The sequence below is a fragment of the Triticum aestivum genome, chromosome 2A, assembly GCF_018294505.1.
Source record: "Triticum aestivum cultivar Chinese Spring chromosome 2A, IWGSC CS RefSeq v2.1, whole genome shotgun sequence".
Lineage (NCBI taxonomy): Eukaryota > Viridiplantae > Streptophyta > Magnoliopsida > Poales > Poaceae > Triticum > Triticum aestivum.
Genome location: NC_057797.1, coordinates 521,552,825 through 521,572,576, shown reverse-complemented (window position 1 = coordinate 521,572,576; position 19,752 = coordinate 521,552,825). Strand labels below are relative to the sequence as shown.

At 44.5% G+C, this 19,752-nt stretch overlaps 2 protein-coding genes across 3 annotated transcripts; both read right to left on the bottom strand.

Moving 5' to 3' along the window:
• Positions 1-4,196: 4,196 nt before the first annotated feature.
• On the bottom strand, positions 4,197-8,562 carry LOC123189213 (ubiquitin carboxyl-terminal hydrolase 27). Of its 2 annotated transcripts, XM_044601577.1 has the most exons (12): positions 8,340-8,562; positions 8,134-8,243; positions 7,895-8,040; positions 7,662-7,785; positions 7,041-7,141; positions 6,723-6,950; positions 5,654-5,722; positions 5,419-5,550; positions 5,198-5,332; positions 5,050-5,112; positions 4,722-4,961; positions 4,197-4,597 (listed from the first exon to the last, which is right to left on the bottom strand). In XM_044601577.1, the coding sequence occupies exons 2-12, from the start codon at positions 8,135-8,137 to the stop codon at positions 4,322-4,324; spliced, it is 1,518 nt and encodes a 505-aa protein (XP_044457512.1). In that variant the 5' UTR covers positions 8,138-8,243; positions 8,340-8,562; the 3' UTR covers positions 4,197-4,321. The 2 variants fall into 2 exon arrangements, with proteins under 2 accessions (XP_044457512.1, XP_044457511.1); XM_044601576.1 differs by having other exon boundaries at positions 7,895-8,243.
• A 2,410-nt stretch (positions 8,563-10,972) lies between these two features.
• On the bottom strand, positions 10,973-15,487 carry LOC123189212 (histone-lysine N-methyltransferase ASHH1). The gene is made up of 11 exons (XM_044601575.1): positions 15,115-15,487; positions 14,894-14,939; positions 14,725-14,789; positions 14,447-14,603; positions 13,868-13,954; positions 13,695-13,779; positions 13,515-13,608; positions 13,186-13,384; positions 12,680-12,714; positions 11,532-12,048; positions 10,973-11,436 (listed from the first exon to the last, which is right to left on the bottom strand). Exons 2-11 carry the CDS (start codon positions 14,894-14,896, stop codon positions 11,170-11,172), a joined length of 1,509 nt encoding a protein of 502 aa, XP_044457510.1. The 5' UTR covers positions 14,897-14,939; positions 15,115-15,487; the 3' UTR covers positions 10,973-11,169.
• Between the last annotated feature and the right edge of the window lie 4,265 nt (positions 15,488-19,752).

Below are 19,752 nucleotides of genomic sequence, written 5' to 3'. Positions count from 1 at the left end.
ATTCAAAGCGTAATTTTGGTTCTGCTTAGAACTACTCCTGCCACCACTAGAACATGTAACAAACACTCAAATAGTAATTAAAGGTTGTTATTAAGGAAAGTTTGATCTGATTCTTTCAAAACACAATAATTCCTTCAATGACTAAATTGAAAGAAAATGTGGATTTGTTAATCATCATCTACATCAGAATTAACAATGTCTCATTTAACTCCTATGCCATTTGATTCTGCATGGAGGTTCGTGTGTTATCTTTGTTTTTCATTTAGTTGATTTACTCTCTTTTTTATTACTTTGGATTCCCTTTTTTATGTCTTCACATTGCGCACAAACTACACTTCCTTTCATTTCTGTCTTTTTCCACGCCGCACACGCCTACACTATCATGGTCACTTGCAAGTACATGTCCACTAGTCACCTGCAACTGCATGTCTAGTCACACAGAACTACATGTCTACCGGTTGCCCGCAAGCTGCATGTCCATCGGTTAAGTGCAATTGCAGTTGCATCCTTGTGTTCATGACCACAACTCCATGTTCATTGCTTGCACACAACTGCAGTTGCACGCCTGTTGACTAAGTGCAACTATATTTATGTATCTTTTTTAAAAGTAATACAATAAAAAAAATTAAGAAACAAAAATAAAAGGAGAACAAAGTAGAAGTGAAAGAGAAAAAATAGCAAACAAATTCTATGTTGATGATTGGAGCTAGCCACACCCAAAATTTGTTTCATGATGCCTGCATCTTTTTCTATTGAGTCCTCAAAAATACACTAACTAGCCCCGCGTGACACGGGTGGCGGCAAGATCGTGCTCTAGCTTGCTCGTCCTCCACCAGATCCCCCCCCCCCCTCCTCACCATGTCTCAATACGCCACCCGGCAAAGACCGCATGGCCGCCGGCAGCGATGTACCGGTTAGTAGTTTTTTGTTTGTTTTTTTGTGAGGGGCAACGTTGGTGCGGTTGCTGCGGCCCAGGACATGTGGGGCCTAAAGAGGTCTCGTCACCTTAGGTTTCTTGTCTCTAACTCATAAATACCCTGAAACCGTTCTTCGAGTTACCATGAATTTTATTTTGCCGCCACTTCGGTTTTCAGGGCGCGAAACCAATAGTCGTGTTTTGGTGCTCCGTCATAGGGGAACCATCGTCTTCTTCATCGACATCAATCTAACATGATGAGGTGTGAGTAGTACGCCCGTCACGACGTGGATGTGGTGCTTCAAGGAACATATCAGTAGATCCAGTAAGTTATTCAGCTGCTGAGTTTCTCACTTAAATGGTAATTAGCGTGTTATTAAGGGAAGTTTGATCCAATTCTTCCAAAACACAATAATTCCTTCAATGACTAAAATGAAAAAAAAAATGGATTTGCTAATCGTCATCTAGATCAGAATTAACAATGTCTCATCTAACTCCTATGCCATTAGATTTTGTGCAGAGGTTCGTGTGAACTTTTTCTTTTTCGTTCTTGTTTTTCATTTAGTTGATTTATGATTTTTTTATTTCTTTCGATTCCCTTTTTCTTTCTCCGCGTTGCACACAAATTACGCATCCTTCTCATTTCTTTCTTTTTTCACGCCGCTCGCAACTACATTATTGTGGTCACAGGCAACTGCGGTTGCACGTCTGTCGACTGTGTGCAACTTCATGTCCACCAATCACTTGCAGTTGCATGTCCACTAGTCGCCTGCAATTGCATGTCCAGTGGTCGCACGGAACTACATGTCTACCGGTTGCCTGCAACTACAGTCCATCGGTTGCGCGCAATTGCAGTTGCATCCATGTGTACATGTCCACAACTGCAATTGCACGCCCGTTGACTCAGTGCAACTATATATACGTATCTTTTTTATAAGTAGTACAATAAAAAATTTAAGAAACAAAAAATAAAAGGAGAATAAAGTAGAAGTAAAAGAGAAAAAACAGCAAACAAATTTTATGTTAATGATTAGAGCTAGCCACACCCAAATCTCGTTACATGATGTCTGCATCTTTTCTATCGAGTCCTCAAAAAGACCCTAACTAGCCCCTATTGACTAAGTGCAACTATATTTACGTATCTTTTTTAAAAGTAATACAATAAAAAAATTAAGAAACAAAAATAAAAGAAGCACAAAGTAGAAGTGAAAGAGAAAAAACAGCAAACAAATTCTATATTGATGATTAGAGCTAGCCACACCCAAAATTTGTTTCATGATGCCTGCATCTTTTTCTATTGAGTCCTCAAAAATACACTAACTAGCCCCGCGTGACACGGGTGGCGGCAAGATCGTGCTCTAGCTTGCTCGTCCTCCACCAGATCCCCCCCAACCTCCTCACCATGTCTCAATACGCCACCCGGCAAAGACCGCATGGCCGCCGGCAGCTATGTACCGGTTAGTAATTTTTTGGTTTTTTTTTTTGAGGGGCAATGTTGCTGCGGCCCAGGACATGTGGGGCTTAAAGAGGTCTCATCACCTTAGGTCTCTTGTCTCTAACTCATAAATACCCCAAAATCCTTCTTCGAGTTACCATGAGTTTTTTTTGTCGCCACTTCGGGATTCAAGGCGCGAAACCAATAGTCGTGTTTTGGTGCTCCGTCAGAGGGGAACCATCGTCTTCTTCATCGACATCAATCCAACATGATGAGGTGTGAGTAGTACGCCCGTCACGACGTGGATGTGGTGCTTCAAGGAACATATCAGTAGATCCAGTAAGTTATTCAGCGAGTTTCTCACTTAAACGGTAATTAGCGTGTTATTAAGGGAAGTTTGATCCAATTCTTCCAAAACACAATAATTCCTTCAATGACTAAAATGAAAGAAAATATGGATTTGCTAATCGTCATCTAGATCAGAATTAACAATGTCTCGTCTAACTCATATGCCATTAGATTTTGTGCATAGGTTCGTGTGAACTTTTTCTTTTTCGTTCTTGTTTTTCATTTAGTTGATTTATGACTTTTTTATTTCTTTGGATTCCCTTTTTCTTTCTCGCGTTGCACGCAAATTACGCATCCTTCTCATTTCTTTCTTTTTTTCATGCCGCTTGCAACTACATTATTATGGTCACATGCAACTGGGGTTGCACGTCTGTCGACTGTGTGCAACTTCATGTACACCAGTCACTTGCAATTGCATGTCCACTAGTCTCCTGCAATTGCATGTCCAGTGGTCGCACGGAACTACATGTCTACCGGTTGCCTGCAACTACAGTCCATCGGTTGCGCGCAATTGCAGTTGCATCCATGTGTACATGTCCACAACTGCAATTGCACGCCCGTTGATTCAGTGCAACTATATTTACGTATCTTTGTTATAAGTAGTACAATAAAAAATTTAAGAAACAAAAAATAAAAAAAGAACAAAGTAGAAGTGAAAGAGAAAAAAACAGCAAACAAATTTTATGTTAATGATTAGAGCTAGCCACACCCAAATCTCGTTACATGATGTCTGCATCTTTTCTATCAAGTCCTCAAAAAGACCCTAACTAGCCTCGAGTCATCCTTGCGGGCGACACGGGAGGCGGCAAGATTGTGCTCTAGCTCGGCATCCACACACACACCGTGGCGGAACACGCCGCTGGGCAAAGCCCACATAGCTGACGGCAGCGAGATGTAGTTAGTAGTTTTTTTATGTGAGGGGCAACATTGGTGCGGTAGCTGCAGCCCAGGACATGTGGGGCCTAGGGAGGTCTCATCACCTTACGTTTCCTACCTCTAACTCATAAATACCCTGAAACCCTTCTTCGGATTACCATGAATTTTGTTGTTGTCATCACTTTAGGATTCAAGCGCGCGAACCTAATAGTCATGTTTTGGTGCTCCGCCAGAGGGGAATCATCGTCTTCTTCATCCACATCATTCTTCGCCGCCCACATGACGAGGTTTGTCTTCTTCATCCACATCATTCTTCACCGCCCACATGATGAGGTGTGAGTAGTACGTCAATGTGGTGCTTCAAGGAACATATCAATAGATCCAGTAAGTTATTCAATAGATCCAGCAAGTTATTCAGCAGCTGCCCTGCGTTTCTCACTAAAATCAGCAACCAAACCCAGACTTTTGTCCTCCCATCCCATGTGACTATCAAAGCTGCAACTTCATTTACTATCTCAAATGCACTTTTAATAAGTATCTTATGTATGTCCCCAGAAGCCCGATTCTCTCAGTTGATTCTCGTATTTTATCACCAACGAACGTTTCACACATAAGAGCACAAAACAAGAAAGACCTGAATGATTCATTCATCCAAAGCTATTTTGCTCAAATAAAAGAGGGGCCGTTTCTTGACAAGCTACCGCATCGAATTTCTCCAAAAACGTCTCCTACTCAACAGGCTGCTGCTATAGTCTTTCGTAGAAAAGGAGTGTGGCTTCCGCACCCAAAACATCGTCCTCTGACACTTGTGATACATGGTCGTCTGAGACGTAAACCCAGTGCTTGCGACGACGTCCTACTTGATCATTAGCATCAGGAGTTGACACTACTCTCCGGTAAGCTGCATAATGCCCACCTCCGCATACACCATAGTGCTCAACGACAGCTGATAGCCTATACAGCTCCATCCTTGATGAGGACGGCGATGGTGAGGAAGAACTCAAAGCCACATCAGCATTTCCCTGAAAAGATAAAGAGGGTAAATGAATTGATCAGATAAGTAAAATTTTGTATGAAGGAATGTCATTATCATCATTATCCTTAGACAAATCAAGTAAAAAAGAAGTTCAAAAGCAGATAACTTGCCTCATTAAGTGAGTGGACACCACCATTTGTTACTTGATCCTTAGGTGCCTGACTTGATGAGTTCCCACCAGTAGGAAACATATTAATGGGCATGTGTGCATTTAGTTGCCGATAGAATTGGAGAGACGGCGTGTCATATCTTTGCACGTTCATAGCTGAAGGTCCAGGTCCCTGTCCAGTGGTGAATGTGCCTCCTGCAAATGGGGATAAATTGAGAAGTAAAGGAAAAGAAACGTGTCCCTGCAAGCAAAACGCGGATCATTCAGCCACAATTCATATGGAATGAATAGAAAGAGGCAATGTTTTATGTGTCTTTTTTAGTGCTTACCTGACGCTTTACGAGTTCACCATCAAAACTAATAGAAGTACGTAACAAATGAATGCACAAGATCTGGAAGAGGACATCAATAGGTGTCATGCCATTTTTAGATATTATTCTATGTAAGTTTCAGAAGGTGTATTTCAATAGTAGATACCTTCGGACAACGAGTGATAGCCAACTGCTTTGTGGCTTTTGAAGATACTGACCATGTTGTTTTCTCTGGACCAAATAAATGCTTGCAATTGCAACTATCATAGTCGACACAGGTGCGCAGTTTGTTAACTTTTTCCTGGTACAGATGTCAATATGAGGTACCGTCAAACTAAACTGTGAAACAAGTACAACTTCATAGAAAATATGGTCACAAAATTTTACCTCATCAACTTCTGATTGAAGAGAGAAATATTTGGCAGCAGCATTATGCCAACAATGATCACAACGGTAATTGTCAAGATGCTCCAACACAGTGAAATGCTTCAGGCAATCCACCAAACTACACCCATTAATCTGAATTTGGAAAGGAACAAAGCATTATGAATAATGCATGAACCGGAGTATCAACTGATGTACCCTGAATTAAACAAGCTCAGAAAGATTCACTTGGACATACAATATCTCCATTTATATCAGCCACGGGAGAGAGGGGCAAGCAGTGAAAATTCTCGAAGTCCAATGACAGCTGTGAGACATTAAACAAAATGAGGACAGAAAATCAACAGTTCTGACAAAACAAAATATGCATGGTTTCAACAACAATAGAAAAGAGCTAGCTACTCTCTCTGCTACTAGATATATGTAGTCGTAGAGAATTTAAAACAGACTTCTTAACTTCTATCGCTAATAATGTTGTGGAAATGTGGACTCATACAAGTCAGCGGTATGAACACAGAAAAAAACATGAGACACTGCAGGAAACAGCGGTCAGCCGAGGATTCCGGAAAGAGGTCAGCTAGAGCCAAAGCAAATGCATGCCGCATCCATAAGAAAGATTAGGGAAGTAAAGTCACTACATGTTATAGCCTATTAGCCCAGGATGATTCTTTAGCTGAGTCCATGTAGATCTAGGAGCGGTTCAATACAGCAGTCTAAGTAGTGCACATGGAGAACCGAGCGCTGGCTGGATGGCTAGAGCTTACAGGTGTAAGCTCGCCCACCCGCATTCGATCTGCAGGGATGTCTCATTTCTACCTAAATAGTACAGTTAAGGGAGAGAACTACGCCCTTTAACCACATTTTTTAAACTAGTGCATGTGGTTTCAATCAAACAAGAATTAAGTCTCTACCATCCAAAATTCTCTCACTCTAGTCAATTTCTATCCCTCTGTCCTCTAATACCATAATATCCTTCAAGCTATGAAGGCTGGCCACTTTTGGTAGTTCTCCCATGTGAACTATCTAACATTAGTAGATTCCATGAATACATATTTCATATATGCAATATATAGTCATATACTAACATCTAGCTAAAAACACACTAATGGTCCAAGATGTGTTTGAATTTGCCAACAAAAAATGCATCTAGGGTAGAAATAACAATAATTAAATACTCCCTCCGTCCCATAATATAAGAGCGTTTTTTACACTACATTAGTGTAAAAAACACTCTTATATTATGGGATGGAGGGATTAGTTCATAAACCACACGTTTAGAGTTACGAAAAAGAGGCATAGGTATCTACCACAGATGAACAATTTCTGCAAGATAATGTGCTGCCAATAGTCCCATCAAAGGGACCGAATATGTTTTGTTTCCAGCGCTTGCATTCAGGTTGGTTACCTTCCCTTTGCTTGTATACTTTGGAGTGGAACATGGTAATGTCTGCCAGAGAGCTCTTATATGGTACATAGCAATGGGAAAATTCATCCCTCAGTGATGTCAATAGATGAACAAAAGCTTCAGAAGCATCCTATGAGGGCAAAGTACTTCTTATCAAATCCTGGATATCATAGACAAGGTAGGATTTCTAGAGAAGAATAGATGGAACAAAGCATCATGCCTGCTGTCTGGTCAAATTGAAGTGACTAACATAGCAGCTCAAAGGATGCATTACGCTTTCTGGATTCAATACAATTTTTTGATCTCGAACTGTGCTCAAGTCTGCACACATATACGCAGATTCATTAAGTAGTAAAAGAAATTTTAGACACACAAGATAGCACTTTATAAACAATAACAAAACAATGAGCTCGGACATCACAAATAAAGTATATAATTTAAGAAGAAAGAAAAAGAAAATGTTATTTGCAAAAGTTCTTCCAAATAGAAGCAGCAACGGAATGGAGCAACTGCATCATCAAGCACATTAAAACTATGAGCAGCGAGCAATCAATTGCACCAGGTATTACAGTTCCATTATATGGGAATTTAGCACTTGGTCCAACGGATCCATAAATGTGAACAATAAATTGGAGATTAGCTTGGGGATAAGTGGAAAACTGTGTTTAAAAGCCACAGTATGTATCCATTCCACCACCTGGGGACACATTGTGGGGACTATAGAGCCCGGTATTAAAACTACACAAATGCATTTACCGCTGATTCTAGATACACCACTGAATTCCCTAACAGTAAGCTTGAAGATGGTACAAAGTTTAACAGTCCATGTTACCAATATTACCTTTTAAAAGGGAACTTAAAGCAAGGATAAGAGGCATTCTTTCAGACTGTTCCTCGGGTAGCACATCATCACTTCCAAGTAAGTCGTCTAGAGAGGAGACGAAATGGTCGCAGCTAGCAAGTGCCTGTCGAGGAAACATTCTCTGGTTCAGCATGAACTCCAACCCGATAACGATACTCGCACACGATGCACACCGCAATATGGATTCAGTAAAAAAGAAAGGTATGAGCTACCTGCAGGATAACATTGAGAAAGCAATTGTTGCCAAGATTTTGCAGGCCTCCGGTGTAGTACAGCCTCTCTGATTCGGAGGAGAACTTCCGGAGAAACCATTGCACGCCCAAACTGCTATTCAGCGCTCTGCACAACCCAGCAACTCCTATCCCCAGCGCAACAGCAACGGCTGTAAGACTGTAACCATGCCAGTGTCCCTGGCTAAGAGATAGCAGTAGATTGCCGTGCTCGAACTTACCCATGACTCGACTTGCCCTGCCCCACTATCCTTTGCATGAAACAGAATTCAGGAAGCCTAGATTTGTTTCCAATCCAGAGATTTCTGTTTAGCTGTCCGAATCGCCGCACCTGAATCAGTGGAAACAGCTTTCGTCACATTTAATTTCAGAATCCACACGAACGAACCGAACTCTCGCAAAAAATCTAGGGGTTACTCTTACTTACCCAAAAAAGAAAAGAAAAGATAACAGTAAACGGCAGTACAGCACGAGTAGGAGGAGTCCCTGGCTGCGCCCCGTTGGCCGTCGGTGAGACCGCCGACGAGGATGAGGAGGCGAAGCAAGTAGGCCTCCCTTATTGTGTCCCGCTCGCCGTCTCTGGGGCCAGGGAGAGAAGAAGAGCAGACGAGGCTGGGAAGGGGAGGAATCCGAAAAGGCGGACAGGCAGAGGAGAAGAACTCCACGAAACGGGGTATTCGTAGGTGCTCAAGATCTAAACAGTGTCGATCTCGTCCGCTTGATCGCCAGTGCACGGCCCAGATCGTGTGAGACTAAAGACCCTGACCAACTTTGCGCAAGACCCTTTACACCCTTCCGTTCCATAATATAATGCCTATAGGGTTTTTTTTCCTGAAAAAATCAACCTTTGCAAACTTTGACAAAGTTTATAGAGAAACTTATTAATATCTACAATATTAAAAAAGTTAAAATATGAAACTACATCTTATGATGAATCTAATGATGTATGTTAGGCATTTTAGATGTAAATATTTTCCTCCATAAATTTGATCAAAGTTTGTGAGGTTTGACTTTTTACAAAAATCTATATGCACTACATTAATAGATGGAGTATTATTTTTCGACACTAGTATAGAGGGAATGTTACCTCCATCTTCCCCTGGTGCGAAGAAACGTTTGCTCACCAGGGGGTTCAAGGCGACGATCGACCGACGTTGAAACATTTTCTCGCCGAGATGAATCAGAGAGACGATCGGCCTGGCGCTGAAATGTTCGCTCTCCCGGCCTCCTACACGCCTCGTTAGCTCTAAGCCATAAACAGCCCACCCCACCCCCTTCCCTCTACTCACCTTCTTCCTTGGCAAAAATGCGCCCAAATCAAGAGGAACGATCTCCTTCCTCCCTGCATCATGCCTCCATGGATTCAAGGCAAACTGCGGCAAGGAAATCCATTGATTCAGCCCTGAAAAATTCAGCTGGGAGATAAATTCACTCCCCCAAGTGCCCCTTCAGAAGCCCCATCATCTACAATAAATCTGTAAAAATATTCTATAATCTGGACTTGTTTGTTATATAGAGGGGGGTCACAAAACAAAATTGGGGGGAATTTTACCCTTACGAAGGCAATATTTTTTTGTGAATACGTAAAGTTTGTGTGTCTTTCATTGATAGAAGAAGTTGAAATGAGAACAAAAGGGGTATATCACATGGCTATCCAAGGATAGTGTAAATATGATGTTCGAAGCATAGAGACATGGGATGATCGGTCCAAACAGAAACTACGACACAATGCTAAACTATCTTGACCAAGAGAAACAACCCGAACCGAAACGACTTCCCGAGTCTTGAATATCATCAGCGTCATCACCGGGTACACCACAAGCAAACAAGATGATGCCTTATGAAGGCGAATGATACATCTTTTTCTTTGTTTCGGAGCGGGCTGCGTACTATTACCACTACGTTCATTTTCTGGCCTTCATGTCGAGTCTTCCTCCGCCGCCAACTCGACGTCGTCATAACCAATTTCAACCAAACCTCCATGCTCACTGACGTTGTTGTCGTCTGATCCGAAGAACCGGACCTGGGGCACAGAGGAAGGTCGTGGCAGCGCCTCCAAGAATGGGATGGCACCCGCAGGTGTCGCCATTGCCAGCATGAGCAAGCCAAGCATGGATTTCACCCTGACTTATAGCCGAACAATCCCAAAACCGTTGGGACAGATCCGAAGACGAGGAACATGTCGCAAGCTGGGCCGCCACATCCAGAAAGGGAGATATGCTCGCTGCCAAAGGGTGACAACGAGGGCCGCTAGACACACGAGCATTGGATCTAGCGGAGGAGGGCGAGGTAGGGGGTGATGGTTAGGGTTGGAGAGGCGACAACAGAGCATAGAGAGCCAACACACGAGAAACGATGACAGCTGGCAACATTGACAAACTAAGATCTGGACTGATGATGCCGAAGCCGCCAAGATGCCAGCAAGCCAAGGAAGCCGGAAAGGGTATAGCTTCCAGAACACCAGGGTCGGAGCTGCAACGGGAAGGACGTCGACAACCCATAGAGAACCTAGGTCCAAACCCGTCGAGCCTAGAGCAGCTATGGCAAGATCCACCATGTGGGTCGCCAAGGACCCCTAGACCCGCGCCACCACCAAGCACAACGGTTGCCTTGCAGGCCCGCACGGGCCCAGATCAGGCCCGCCTATAGCACCAGCACACAAAGCAACCACCGCGCATCATAACGGTCGCCTATTCCCCTGTGTCGCCTGGGAGGGCGAACGGGGGTCAGGAGGGTCAGTTTCGGACGTAGCCATGGTATATACGGCACAAGTAGACCTCCATTACTGAGGCCAGGGAGAGAAGAAGAGCAGACGAAGAATCCACGAAGGTGAATAGGCGATCGTAAGAACTCAACAAGAAGGGGCATCCGTAGGTGCCCAGGATCTAAACAATGTCGATTTTGTCCGCTCCATGCGAGTGAGACTAACGACCCTGACCAGCTCTGGACAAAACCCTTCGTGTTGTTTTTCGCAAACCTTGCCTAAAAGGGAATTTGATTCTAACCTGAAAATCAGACAGAGTTCGTGTTGAACCTATACGCCCCCAAGCTACCTGAACAGAAGCAAACCAGACTCGAATACAATGAAAGAAGAATTGATGATGCCTTACACCATCAATTAATCAGACTATGGGATGTGTTTTGGTTAGAATACCACCTTATAACGCTTCAAATCTACATAGGAGTATCTTCTATGGAGTTTCTAAGAACCGGCGGTTTTGCGAAGATTGCTTGCGAACCCGTGCCTTCTAGCTGAATCATGGACCGTTTTGCAGGTATAACACTCCATTTTGTTCTCTAGGGTTCACATCTTCTTTTGCTCTCAGAGGCGTCGAAGCCAAGTTCTTGATAATCGCAGCAGATAGATCAAACTCAGCTTTGTACTTGCAGCAGCTGGCCTCGATCCACTGCTCTGCAAGGCTTGTTGATACATTGTCTTGGCTGTCCCTCTCATGTTCTTCAATCGCTGGCCTTATCTCGTCGTACAGGGCATCGATTTCGGCAGTCGCCTGCTTCTTCACTTCCTGCGACATTGGATCAGAAAAAGAGCCATTACTGTGCAATATTTAGAGCTTTCCGCTGCAATTTTCAGGACTAGTGGGTTACTGCTAGTTTTTACCTCACAGAACAATATCTCCTGGCGTGCCGCAGCTGATGCTAACCGGTCACAAATATCTGCAACATTCAATTGCTTGCGCAGACCACGTTTAGCTTTGCCACCACGAAATTTGGGTGTGGGTCTCACCAGGACCAATTCGGTATGATGGTTATTGTTCTGGGGAGAACTTTGATTCTCAAGCTTCGCAACTTTATGCATTGAATTTTGTGTGGTGTCATCAGAATATTGTGTGCCATATTCGGGCAATCCATTCTCCATAATATCAACTCCCACTGGAACAGCTATCAGTGGTTCAATAGTCATTGGTGTGAGTTCATCTGAGCTAGCCGTCAATGGTTCAACACTCAATGGCGTGAATTCATTTGAGCTTGCAATCTCAGGATTCTCAGTGGTATGCACTATGTTGCTGTTATTTTCTTGGGTGACTGGCTCATCTTTTGCTAGAATGGTGTCCTTCGGAATGCTTGTATGTTCGTCATCAGTAGAGTCATAAAGAGGGATATTTTCAACAGAAAACCTGCCATTAAAGATGGAAAATATTTGCTGCTTAACTGGTGCACAGAACCGTTGATATTTTAGCACTTCAAACAATAAAAGTTTACTTATCACGACAAGTCGACATGGGCAACAGAGGTCTGAATTTTTATGTATTACCTAGTATTTTCAATTATTTGTGATGTAAGTATTTACTGTTTAACTGGTGCTCGGGATTGTTGTCTCCATCAATATTTCAGCACTTCGAACAATAAAAAGTTCACTTATGGACAAGTTGATTTGGTCAACAGAGGTCTGAATATGTTTACTAACCAGTGGGTTCTCAATGCTGATAAATCAAGACATTAAAGTAGCAATGACTAGTTGAGGAGTAGTGAAAGGTTCTGGTGAGGTCTCTATTACCCACACAAAAGGTTGATGGCAAATAGAGTCATCCAAGTAGCGAAAATTATCTAAGCAATATGTATCCTTTGGGCAAACCAGATTCTAATTAGCAAATTGTCCAGGTAAGTAAAATGACAGATTCTCATCAGCCTATGTCAATTAAGCAAAATTCTAAACGACCATCGGTGTGTCAACTTTTATTCCGTACAGCAGACTAACATGCAAGCACAAGGTTACCACAGAAGACTAACATACAAGCACAAGCTTACCTGTCATCATCATCTTCCCACAGGTATGTGGCCTCCTAAAACATGACAGACAACAAAGCACGCATTAGGCAAGTGTCGGACGTTCCAAATATTGACTTAAAAGGAGGATCCAACAATAACCACAAATAAAGAAGTCCTATTAATGAAAGATGACTGGTTCGCTACACTACTTTAACCATGTGACTATTGCAAATAGTGCTCCCAGTTACACTACAATCTCCCGAGAAGGACAGCACAAAAGAATTTTTAGATGAAGCAACACAAAATAGTTGTGTCAGCACGCATGCAAAGGCGGCAAGCCAAAGAACTATCAATGTTTTTGTTCTGAGCATCATCAGTCTACTGGAGAGAAGGGCCAAACTCTACAGTAAATCCCTGCAGCTTTAATTGGATGGTCAGAAAGGTAACAGTTCTTTCTTTTGTCAAACCCTACTGTCAAAACTGAAGCTGAAATAGGATCTTCTCTTAAGTTAATGAGATGTGTTACAGCATATTGTTCCACCCACCTGGAAACCACGTGATTTTGCCCCAAGAAACCCTGAACATCCGGTAGCTCCACAGAGGCACCGCACCATCACACCACCAAACCACTCAAAATTATAGTCATAGGATAATTCCGTTCCAATAGGAATATCTTGCTTTGCAAAAATGCCAACTCTTACTTCCCCGAGGACAGTCCATTTTCTTGTCTCACAGTTCGGCTGGCTGCACGTACAATAACAAACTGTTTCATTTTATCACTAAGATGGAAAAGGAAGCAAAAAAATCTAATGATGAAATAATGAAAAGAAAAGAAACAAAATAGTAAAGGACTGTGTGTTTGCTACAAACATACCACGAATGGTTGATAAATCTGGCCAGACTCCCTTTCTTTGTTGCATCAATAGACTCATCAGCATTGAGGTAAATAATATAAGACTCCGTTAGACCTAATGTGGAACAGCAGAGAAATTACTAAATAGAGGGCAAAAGGTGCCACAATTCCATTACTGGAAGGAGTGTTGTAACTGTGTACCCTGGTCTTCATATGTTTGAGATCTCCGCTTGGCTTCCTTCCATGATATTACTTCTCCACAATATTCAATAACAAATTGTCCAGCCTACAAATACCATTAAGACAAAAGACATACTTGAGTAAATGGGATGTGAGCAGAACAAACATAAAAGTAGATGTAGTCACCGACTCACTGTAATATTTTCATCAGCCAAAAGACCCCATCCACGCCCTTCAGTTTTTACCAGCCTTGTCCTAGCATATTGACTTTTTTGAAATCGCTACAAAGACGAAAAATGATGAAATGACAAAAAAAAAAGTTGTAAATAAACTGGAGAACACATCAAGTAACTTCTAGCACAATTTACCACTAGTTCATATACAGCATTGCCATGATATGCATCAGTAGGAGATGATGCGGCAGATAAAAGATTCACCATATTGCAACACTTCACTTTAAAACCCCGTCAAAAGTTTGAAAAGCAATAAAAAGGCATTTAATTTCGTGGTTATAATTGGTAGCAGGATTTGAACTCGGAGTGATATAGAACCTCCAAAGGATTTGATGGAGGACTTCCTAAATTTAGCAACGATCCTTAGACATCTAAATACTGGTTCAACTAAAGCAAACTGTGCATACACATCTTTTTCCTTCTTGCCAGTAGCTCCATGCAAATCAACATGAACACAGATCAGAAAAAATAACCAAACAATCACACAGTGGTACCACCAATATGGCAATACCTAACAAAAAAAACGTGAGAAACACTAACCTGGTTCTTGCAGTATACACCACAGCGGCAATAGCCAGGCGTGCACTCTGTGTTAGTCGAGACATTCCAGCACCTCTCTCCACATGCGCTATCTGGATCCATCAAATCATACTGGCACTCGCATACAGCTATGTCCTCCTCCTTCTGCCGCTTGTGCCTACAAGCAGCAATACACCAGTATGGGATTTGCATTCGTTTGTAAAACTGCAAGGCACGATGCTTCCTTCCACGGTGGGTTGATAATAGGAACAAAAAGTATATACAACAAAACTATCAACCTTCTGTATGAAAAATCATTAGTCTCGATATGGATGTAAAGTGGTGCCTCTGTAGGCTCTTCCTCCTGAAATAGAAACAACTCCAAGAGTTCAGTACAGAGATAACAAAATCACTGCAGACGGGTTCAGGGGGGGGAGGGAAGAATGTGTTTTGAGCCAGCAGTAATACCATTTCTGATACCAATTCTTGGACGGTGGAACAACAGGACCTCGACCTAGAAAATAGGGGAACTGATCAACAAACTGAGGCTGCAATTAGCATGTTAAAGTGGTGGACGACCGAGTACCGGAAGAAAAATCTTCGAGCGATTTGTGTAATCGTGGCCCGTTCAACAATGTGAGTGGGATTCATAATCCATTGATTGGGGGAGAAACGGAACTAGGGCATACCAGGGAGTCTGGATCAAAGTGGTGGAGGAGGTCCTGCTGCTGCTGCTGGTGGTGGTGGCGCGTCCCGTCCGCTACTTCCAGTCGCGTCAAATCACCGCCCCCTCGGCGTCCGAGCTCCGGCCCCGCCTTTGTCCAACACCGCTGCTTGCAAGGCCCGAGGTGGGAGGCTTGCTCCGCCCGCCGCCGAGACGACCCCGAAGCCCCGCCGCCGGGAGGTGCCCCGACGCCTCTGGCCTGGTCTCGAATAACAAGCAGCAGAGGGAGGCCAGAGGCCAGCGAGGGGGGCGGTGAGTCGGTGAGGGAGGGCGGGGCGGCGAGGGAGCAGGCGGTGAAGGGAGGCAGGGCGGCGCGGCGTGGGAGATGGACGCGTGGAGCTGTACGCCTGCTAGTGATCGAAAACGTATAGCCGCATTACGCCTACTCAGCTGCAATACATTAATCCTCAAAAGAAAAACTGCAATACATTATTAATAAGATTAAATAAAACCGCAAGACATTAATACCCCCTCTATCAGCGTCAACTACAATTTCGAACTGAGGAAGTACATTATTTTTTGTGCCCTTTTTTGAAACTTCGGAAGCTTTTATTGAATCAAAGAAGTGTTACATCGTCCACCAAACCCTTCAAAATAAAAGCCGGTGGCTCATCAACCCACAGGGAAGGTGGATCCGACACCGCTAGCCTAGCTAAAACATTAGTGACAGAGTTTACCTCCCTAGGGCAGTGAACAAAAGACACCGGAGTATAGCCTATGATAAGGACCAAATAATCCGAATAGATCACCGCTGCGCCCAATGATGTGAAGCCCCCATTGTTCATAGTATTAATCACCTCCAGGCAGTCCGACTCCAAGACGAGCTTGCTAATTTCCATCTGTTGTGCCAACAGGAGGCCATGTTGTAGTGCATATGCTTCCATTGTCCCTGCATCTGCAACATGCTCTAACTTTTATTTGATGCCGCGACGAAACCACCTTTATGATCCCGTAGAACAGCTCCTATAGCACCCTGGAGAGCATCTGCATGGAAAGCTGCATCTACATTTAACTTCACAAAACCCTCTTGTGGTTTCCTCCATCCTTCTGACCTCACTTCCGAGCTCTTCTTTGTCGCCTTGAAGTAATTTGCTGACAGCGCGCGCGATCGACAATGCGGACCAAGCCGGGGCCTGCACTTTCTCCCCGTGGACGTGTTGTCGTCGTTCCCACCATATGTACCAGATGCCCACTAGGATCAGAAATTGGGCCGAGACATCTGTTGTCACATCTCTAGCTTCTGGTAATGCACTAGGCTAGACCTCTTGCTGCATCATGTCTAAATTCAAATGAAATTTGAATTGAGGAATTTTCAAAGCCTCAGAAACCTCTAAAAATAACCAACAATTAAATCTTCTCAAATGTGACCAAGAAAATGTTCCTGATATCCTCTGGAAATATTGGCAAGAGGTAAAATCCAAACCAATAATTTTGGTGTCTCAGAAACATTTAATTTGGGCATTTGAATTAAATCAATAATTATTTGAATTGGATTTATATCTACTATTAAATAAATATAGGTCCAATAATTCTGAAATATTTTGTGGAGCATTGTTTTAATTCTTTTAGCTCCTAAAAATATTGTCAGAAGCAAAATAAATTGAATTGGTTTCAAAACCAAATTCAAAACAAACCTGCAAAATAGAAAACAGAGTTAAAACAGAACAGTAAATAAGAAAAAAAAAGAGAGAGAGAAGCCCACTTACCTGCAGCCCACCGGCCGGCCCAGCTCCCCCACCTAGCCGGCCCAGCCCACCTCCTCCCCCTTGTCTTCTTCCTCCCCTCGCACCGAAGCAGCTCGGTGGCGAGCGCCGATGCCGCCTCGGCCACCTCCTGCTTCCACCGAGTCGTTCCCGAGCCTCCCCCTCACGCCTCGTGTCCCCTCGCTCCTCTTCCTCCCTCGCTGCTCCCTCTCTCTTCCCCGAACGCTCTTCCCCCCCTCTCTGTTTTCCTCCCCGAACGGAGCCGCCGCCACCGACGAGAGCCACCGTGGCTACCGGCCACCCCACGGCTCCCCGACGCCTCCCAGAGCTCCGCGGGTCCTCCCTCTACCTCCTCAACGAGCCACGAGGCCCCGGACGTGCCACATCGCTGCCATCACCGTCGTCTTCTACCTCGGAACCGCCGGCCATCTTCGTCAAATTCGTCGGCTCCGGTGCCTCCCCGAGCTCGCCGAGGCCACCACTGCACCCGCTGTGAGCTCCTGTGCTGTTTCCCCCTCTCCGTTCTCTCGTTTGCACACCGCAGCTGCCACTTTGCCGACGACCGGAGCTCGCTGCCGCCGGCCATGTTGCCGTCGCGGCCATGGCCTGTTTCGGTCACGTCCGAGCACGGCTTTGAGCTCGTGGGCTCACAGGAAGCCCGTGCGCAACTCAGCTTGTCCAAAACCCCACCAGGTCCTCGCGCCCGTTACCACCCGAACCCCGGCGCCGCCGCGAGCTCCGTTCCGACGAGCTCCAGCGCCCCCGCCACCACCCTCCTGCTCCTTTGGATACGGGAGAGCACGGGCTACGCCCCGGTGGTCTCCGCGCGCTTTTCCGTCGCCTGTAGCCCATTCCGGCGAAGCACCGCCGCGCGGTTTGGTCGTCGCCGGCCGAACCCCGGCGAGGCTGACGTGGCGGCTTATTTAGCGCTAATCCCCACCATTAGCCACCCCACCAGCCGCTGACAGTGGGTCCCAGAGCCAAGTCAACCCTGGTCAGTGCGGGTTTGACCCAGGGTTAACCCCAGTGTCACTGACCAGTGGACCCCACTGGTCAGGTTTGACTGGAGGAGCCCTGTTGACTTGCTGACGCAAGCATGACGCAGTGCTGATGTCATAACTCATTTTCTGGATTTAATTTAATTCTGAAATTCCAGAAAATGCCTAAAACTTCTAAAATTCATAGAAAATTAACCGTAACTCCAAATTAAATAAATTATATATGAAAAATTATCAGAAAAATTCAAGGAATCCATCTGTACCATTTTCATGCATGTTAGAACAACTTATCACTACTGTTTAGGGCAAATGAAGTAAAGGGCATTTATTTAATCACATATGGAGTTTGAATTTGAATTTTATATTCAAACCAACTTCATTTAATCTGTTGCTAGTTGCATTAGCCCAAAACACATTCATTTTGCCATGTCATGATCATGCATCATATTGTGCATCGCATTGATTGTGTTTTTCTGTGTTGCCGGTATTTGTCCCCTCTCGATAGACGCGATACCGATGATGTGATCGTTGACACTGATGAAGACTCAATGTTATCTTCAGAAGTGCCAGGCAAGCAAAACCCCCTTGTTCATTCCGATACAATCCTACTCTCTCGCTCCTGCTCTCTTTTACTGCATTAGGACAACATCGATTAATCTGTTACTTGCTACGGTAGCTGAACCCCTTTATCCTTTGCATGACCTGTCATTGCCACAGTAAATAGATGAAACCCACTAGCATGAGTAGGAGTTGTTTGAGCCCTGATGTGCCTACTCATTCATGCTTGTTCGTCATGCCTGCTACTGCTTAGAGTTGAGTCAGGTCTGATTCATCAGGGATGAATCAGAGGCGTGTGAACATGTCCTACTGTGGGTGAGCTAAGTGTGTGAACACGATTTGGTAAAGGTAGCGGTGAGAGGCCATGTAGGAGTACATGGTGGGTTGTCTCATTGCAGCCGTCCTCAGGAACTGAGTTCTGTGTTTGTGATCCATGATCAGTTACTACCACACATTGGGCTCCGGGCGCTCCAAGCTCTCTCGACTTATTAATCAACATGATCTCTGTCCAGGAGTTGCAACTAGTTTCTGGTGTTTGTAGGTAGTGTTAGTAGTCTACCAAGTGGCACCCGGTACAGGTGGGCTTGGGACAGACTAGGCACCGTGGCACGGTGTACCAAGTGGCACCCGGTTGGTGGGCTTGGGAACCCTGCACACATCGTTTGGGGCCGTAAGCGACACCCCGGCCGGATCTCCTTGCGGATGGAACCTGAATAGGCGATAAACCTGGACTAGAGACTTGTTCGGTTAGTCAGGTCGTGGCCGACTCCCTCGCCCGGCTTCCGCTTGAAGGTTGCCGAGGTACATGACGTGTACAGGGCGGTAAGTGGCGAAAGCGTGTGTGAAGAAGTACACCCCTGCAGGGTTAACATCATCTATTCGAATAGCCGGATTCCTCGGATATGGAAACGTGGACCCCTGGTACAGTTCATAGACAAGTGAAAGTGGATACTCTAAAATACGCAAGATAAGCGTGAGTGCTATGGATGGCGTTCTCGTAGGGAGACGGGAGCGGATCCATAGTGGTGTATTGGTTGGTGAATATGTGGACTCGTGTGCGCCACTTCAAAAGAGTTACTTGCAGTCGTAGTTCAGGATAGCCACCGAGTCAAAGCTGGCTTGCTGCAGTCAAACCCTACCACCCCCTTCGTTGATAATGATGCATATGTAGATAGTTCTGATGTAAGTCTTGCTGGGTACATTTGTACTCACGTTTGCCTATTTTATGTTTTTGCAGAGAGACTTCAGTCTCACTAGTAGTTCCGCTTGGACTTCGACGTTTAGCTTGATACCTCAGCTACGATCTTGTGCCCTCGGCAGGATCTGATAGATAGTCAGGCTTCT

Excerpts from the sequence above, each read along its gene's own strand:
- LOC123189213 (XM_044601576.1), bottom strand. The coding sequence starts at position 8,137 with ATGGGTAAGTTCGAGCACGGCAATCTACTGCTATCTCTTAGCCAGGGA. Across the intron at positions 6,951-7,040 it reads TCAATTTGACCAGACAGCAG|GATGCTTCTGAAGCTTTTGT; the intron begins GCATGATGCTTT and ends TTGCCCTCATAG. Across the intron at positions 4,962-5,049 it reads GTGAACTCGTAAAGCGTCAG|GGACACGTTTCTTTTCCTTT; the intron begins GTAAGCACTAAA and ends TTTTGCTTGCAG.
- LOC123189212 (XM_044601575.1), bottom strand. Across the intron at positions 13,955-14,446 it reads GTGTATACTGCAAGAACCAG|CGATTTCAAAAAAGTCAATA; the intron begins GTTAGTGTTTCT and ends TCGTCTTTGTAG. Across the intron at positions 12,049-12,679 it reads TGGGAAGATGATGATGACAG|GTTTTCTGTTGAAAATATCC; the intron begins GTAAGCTTGTGC and ends CTTTAATGGCAG.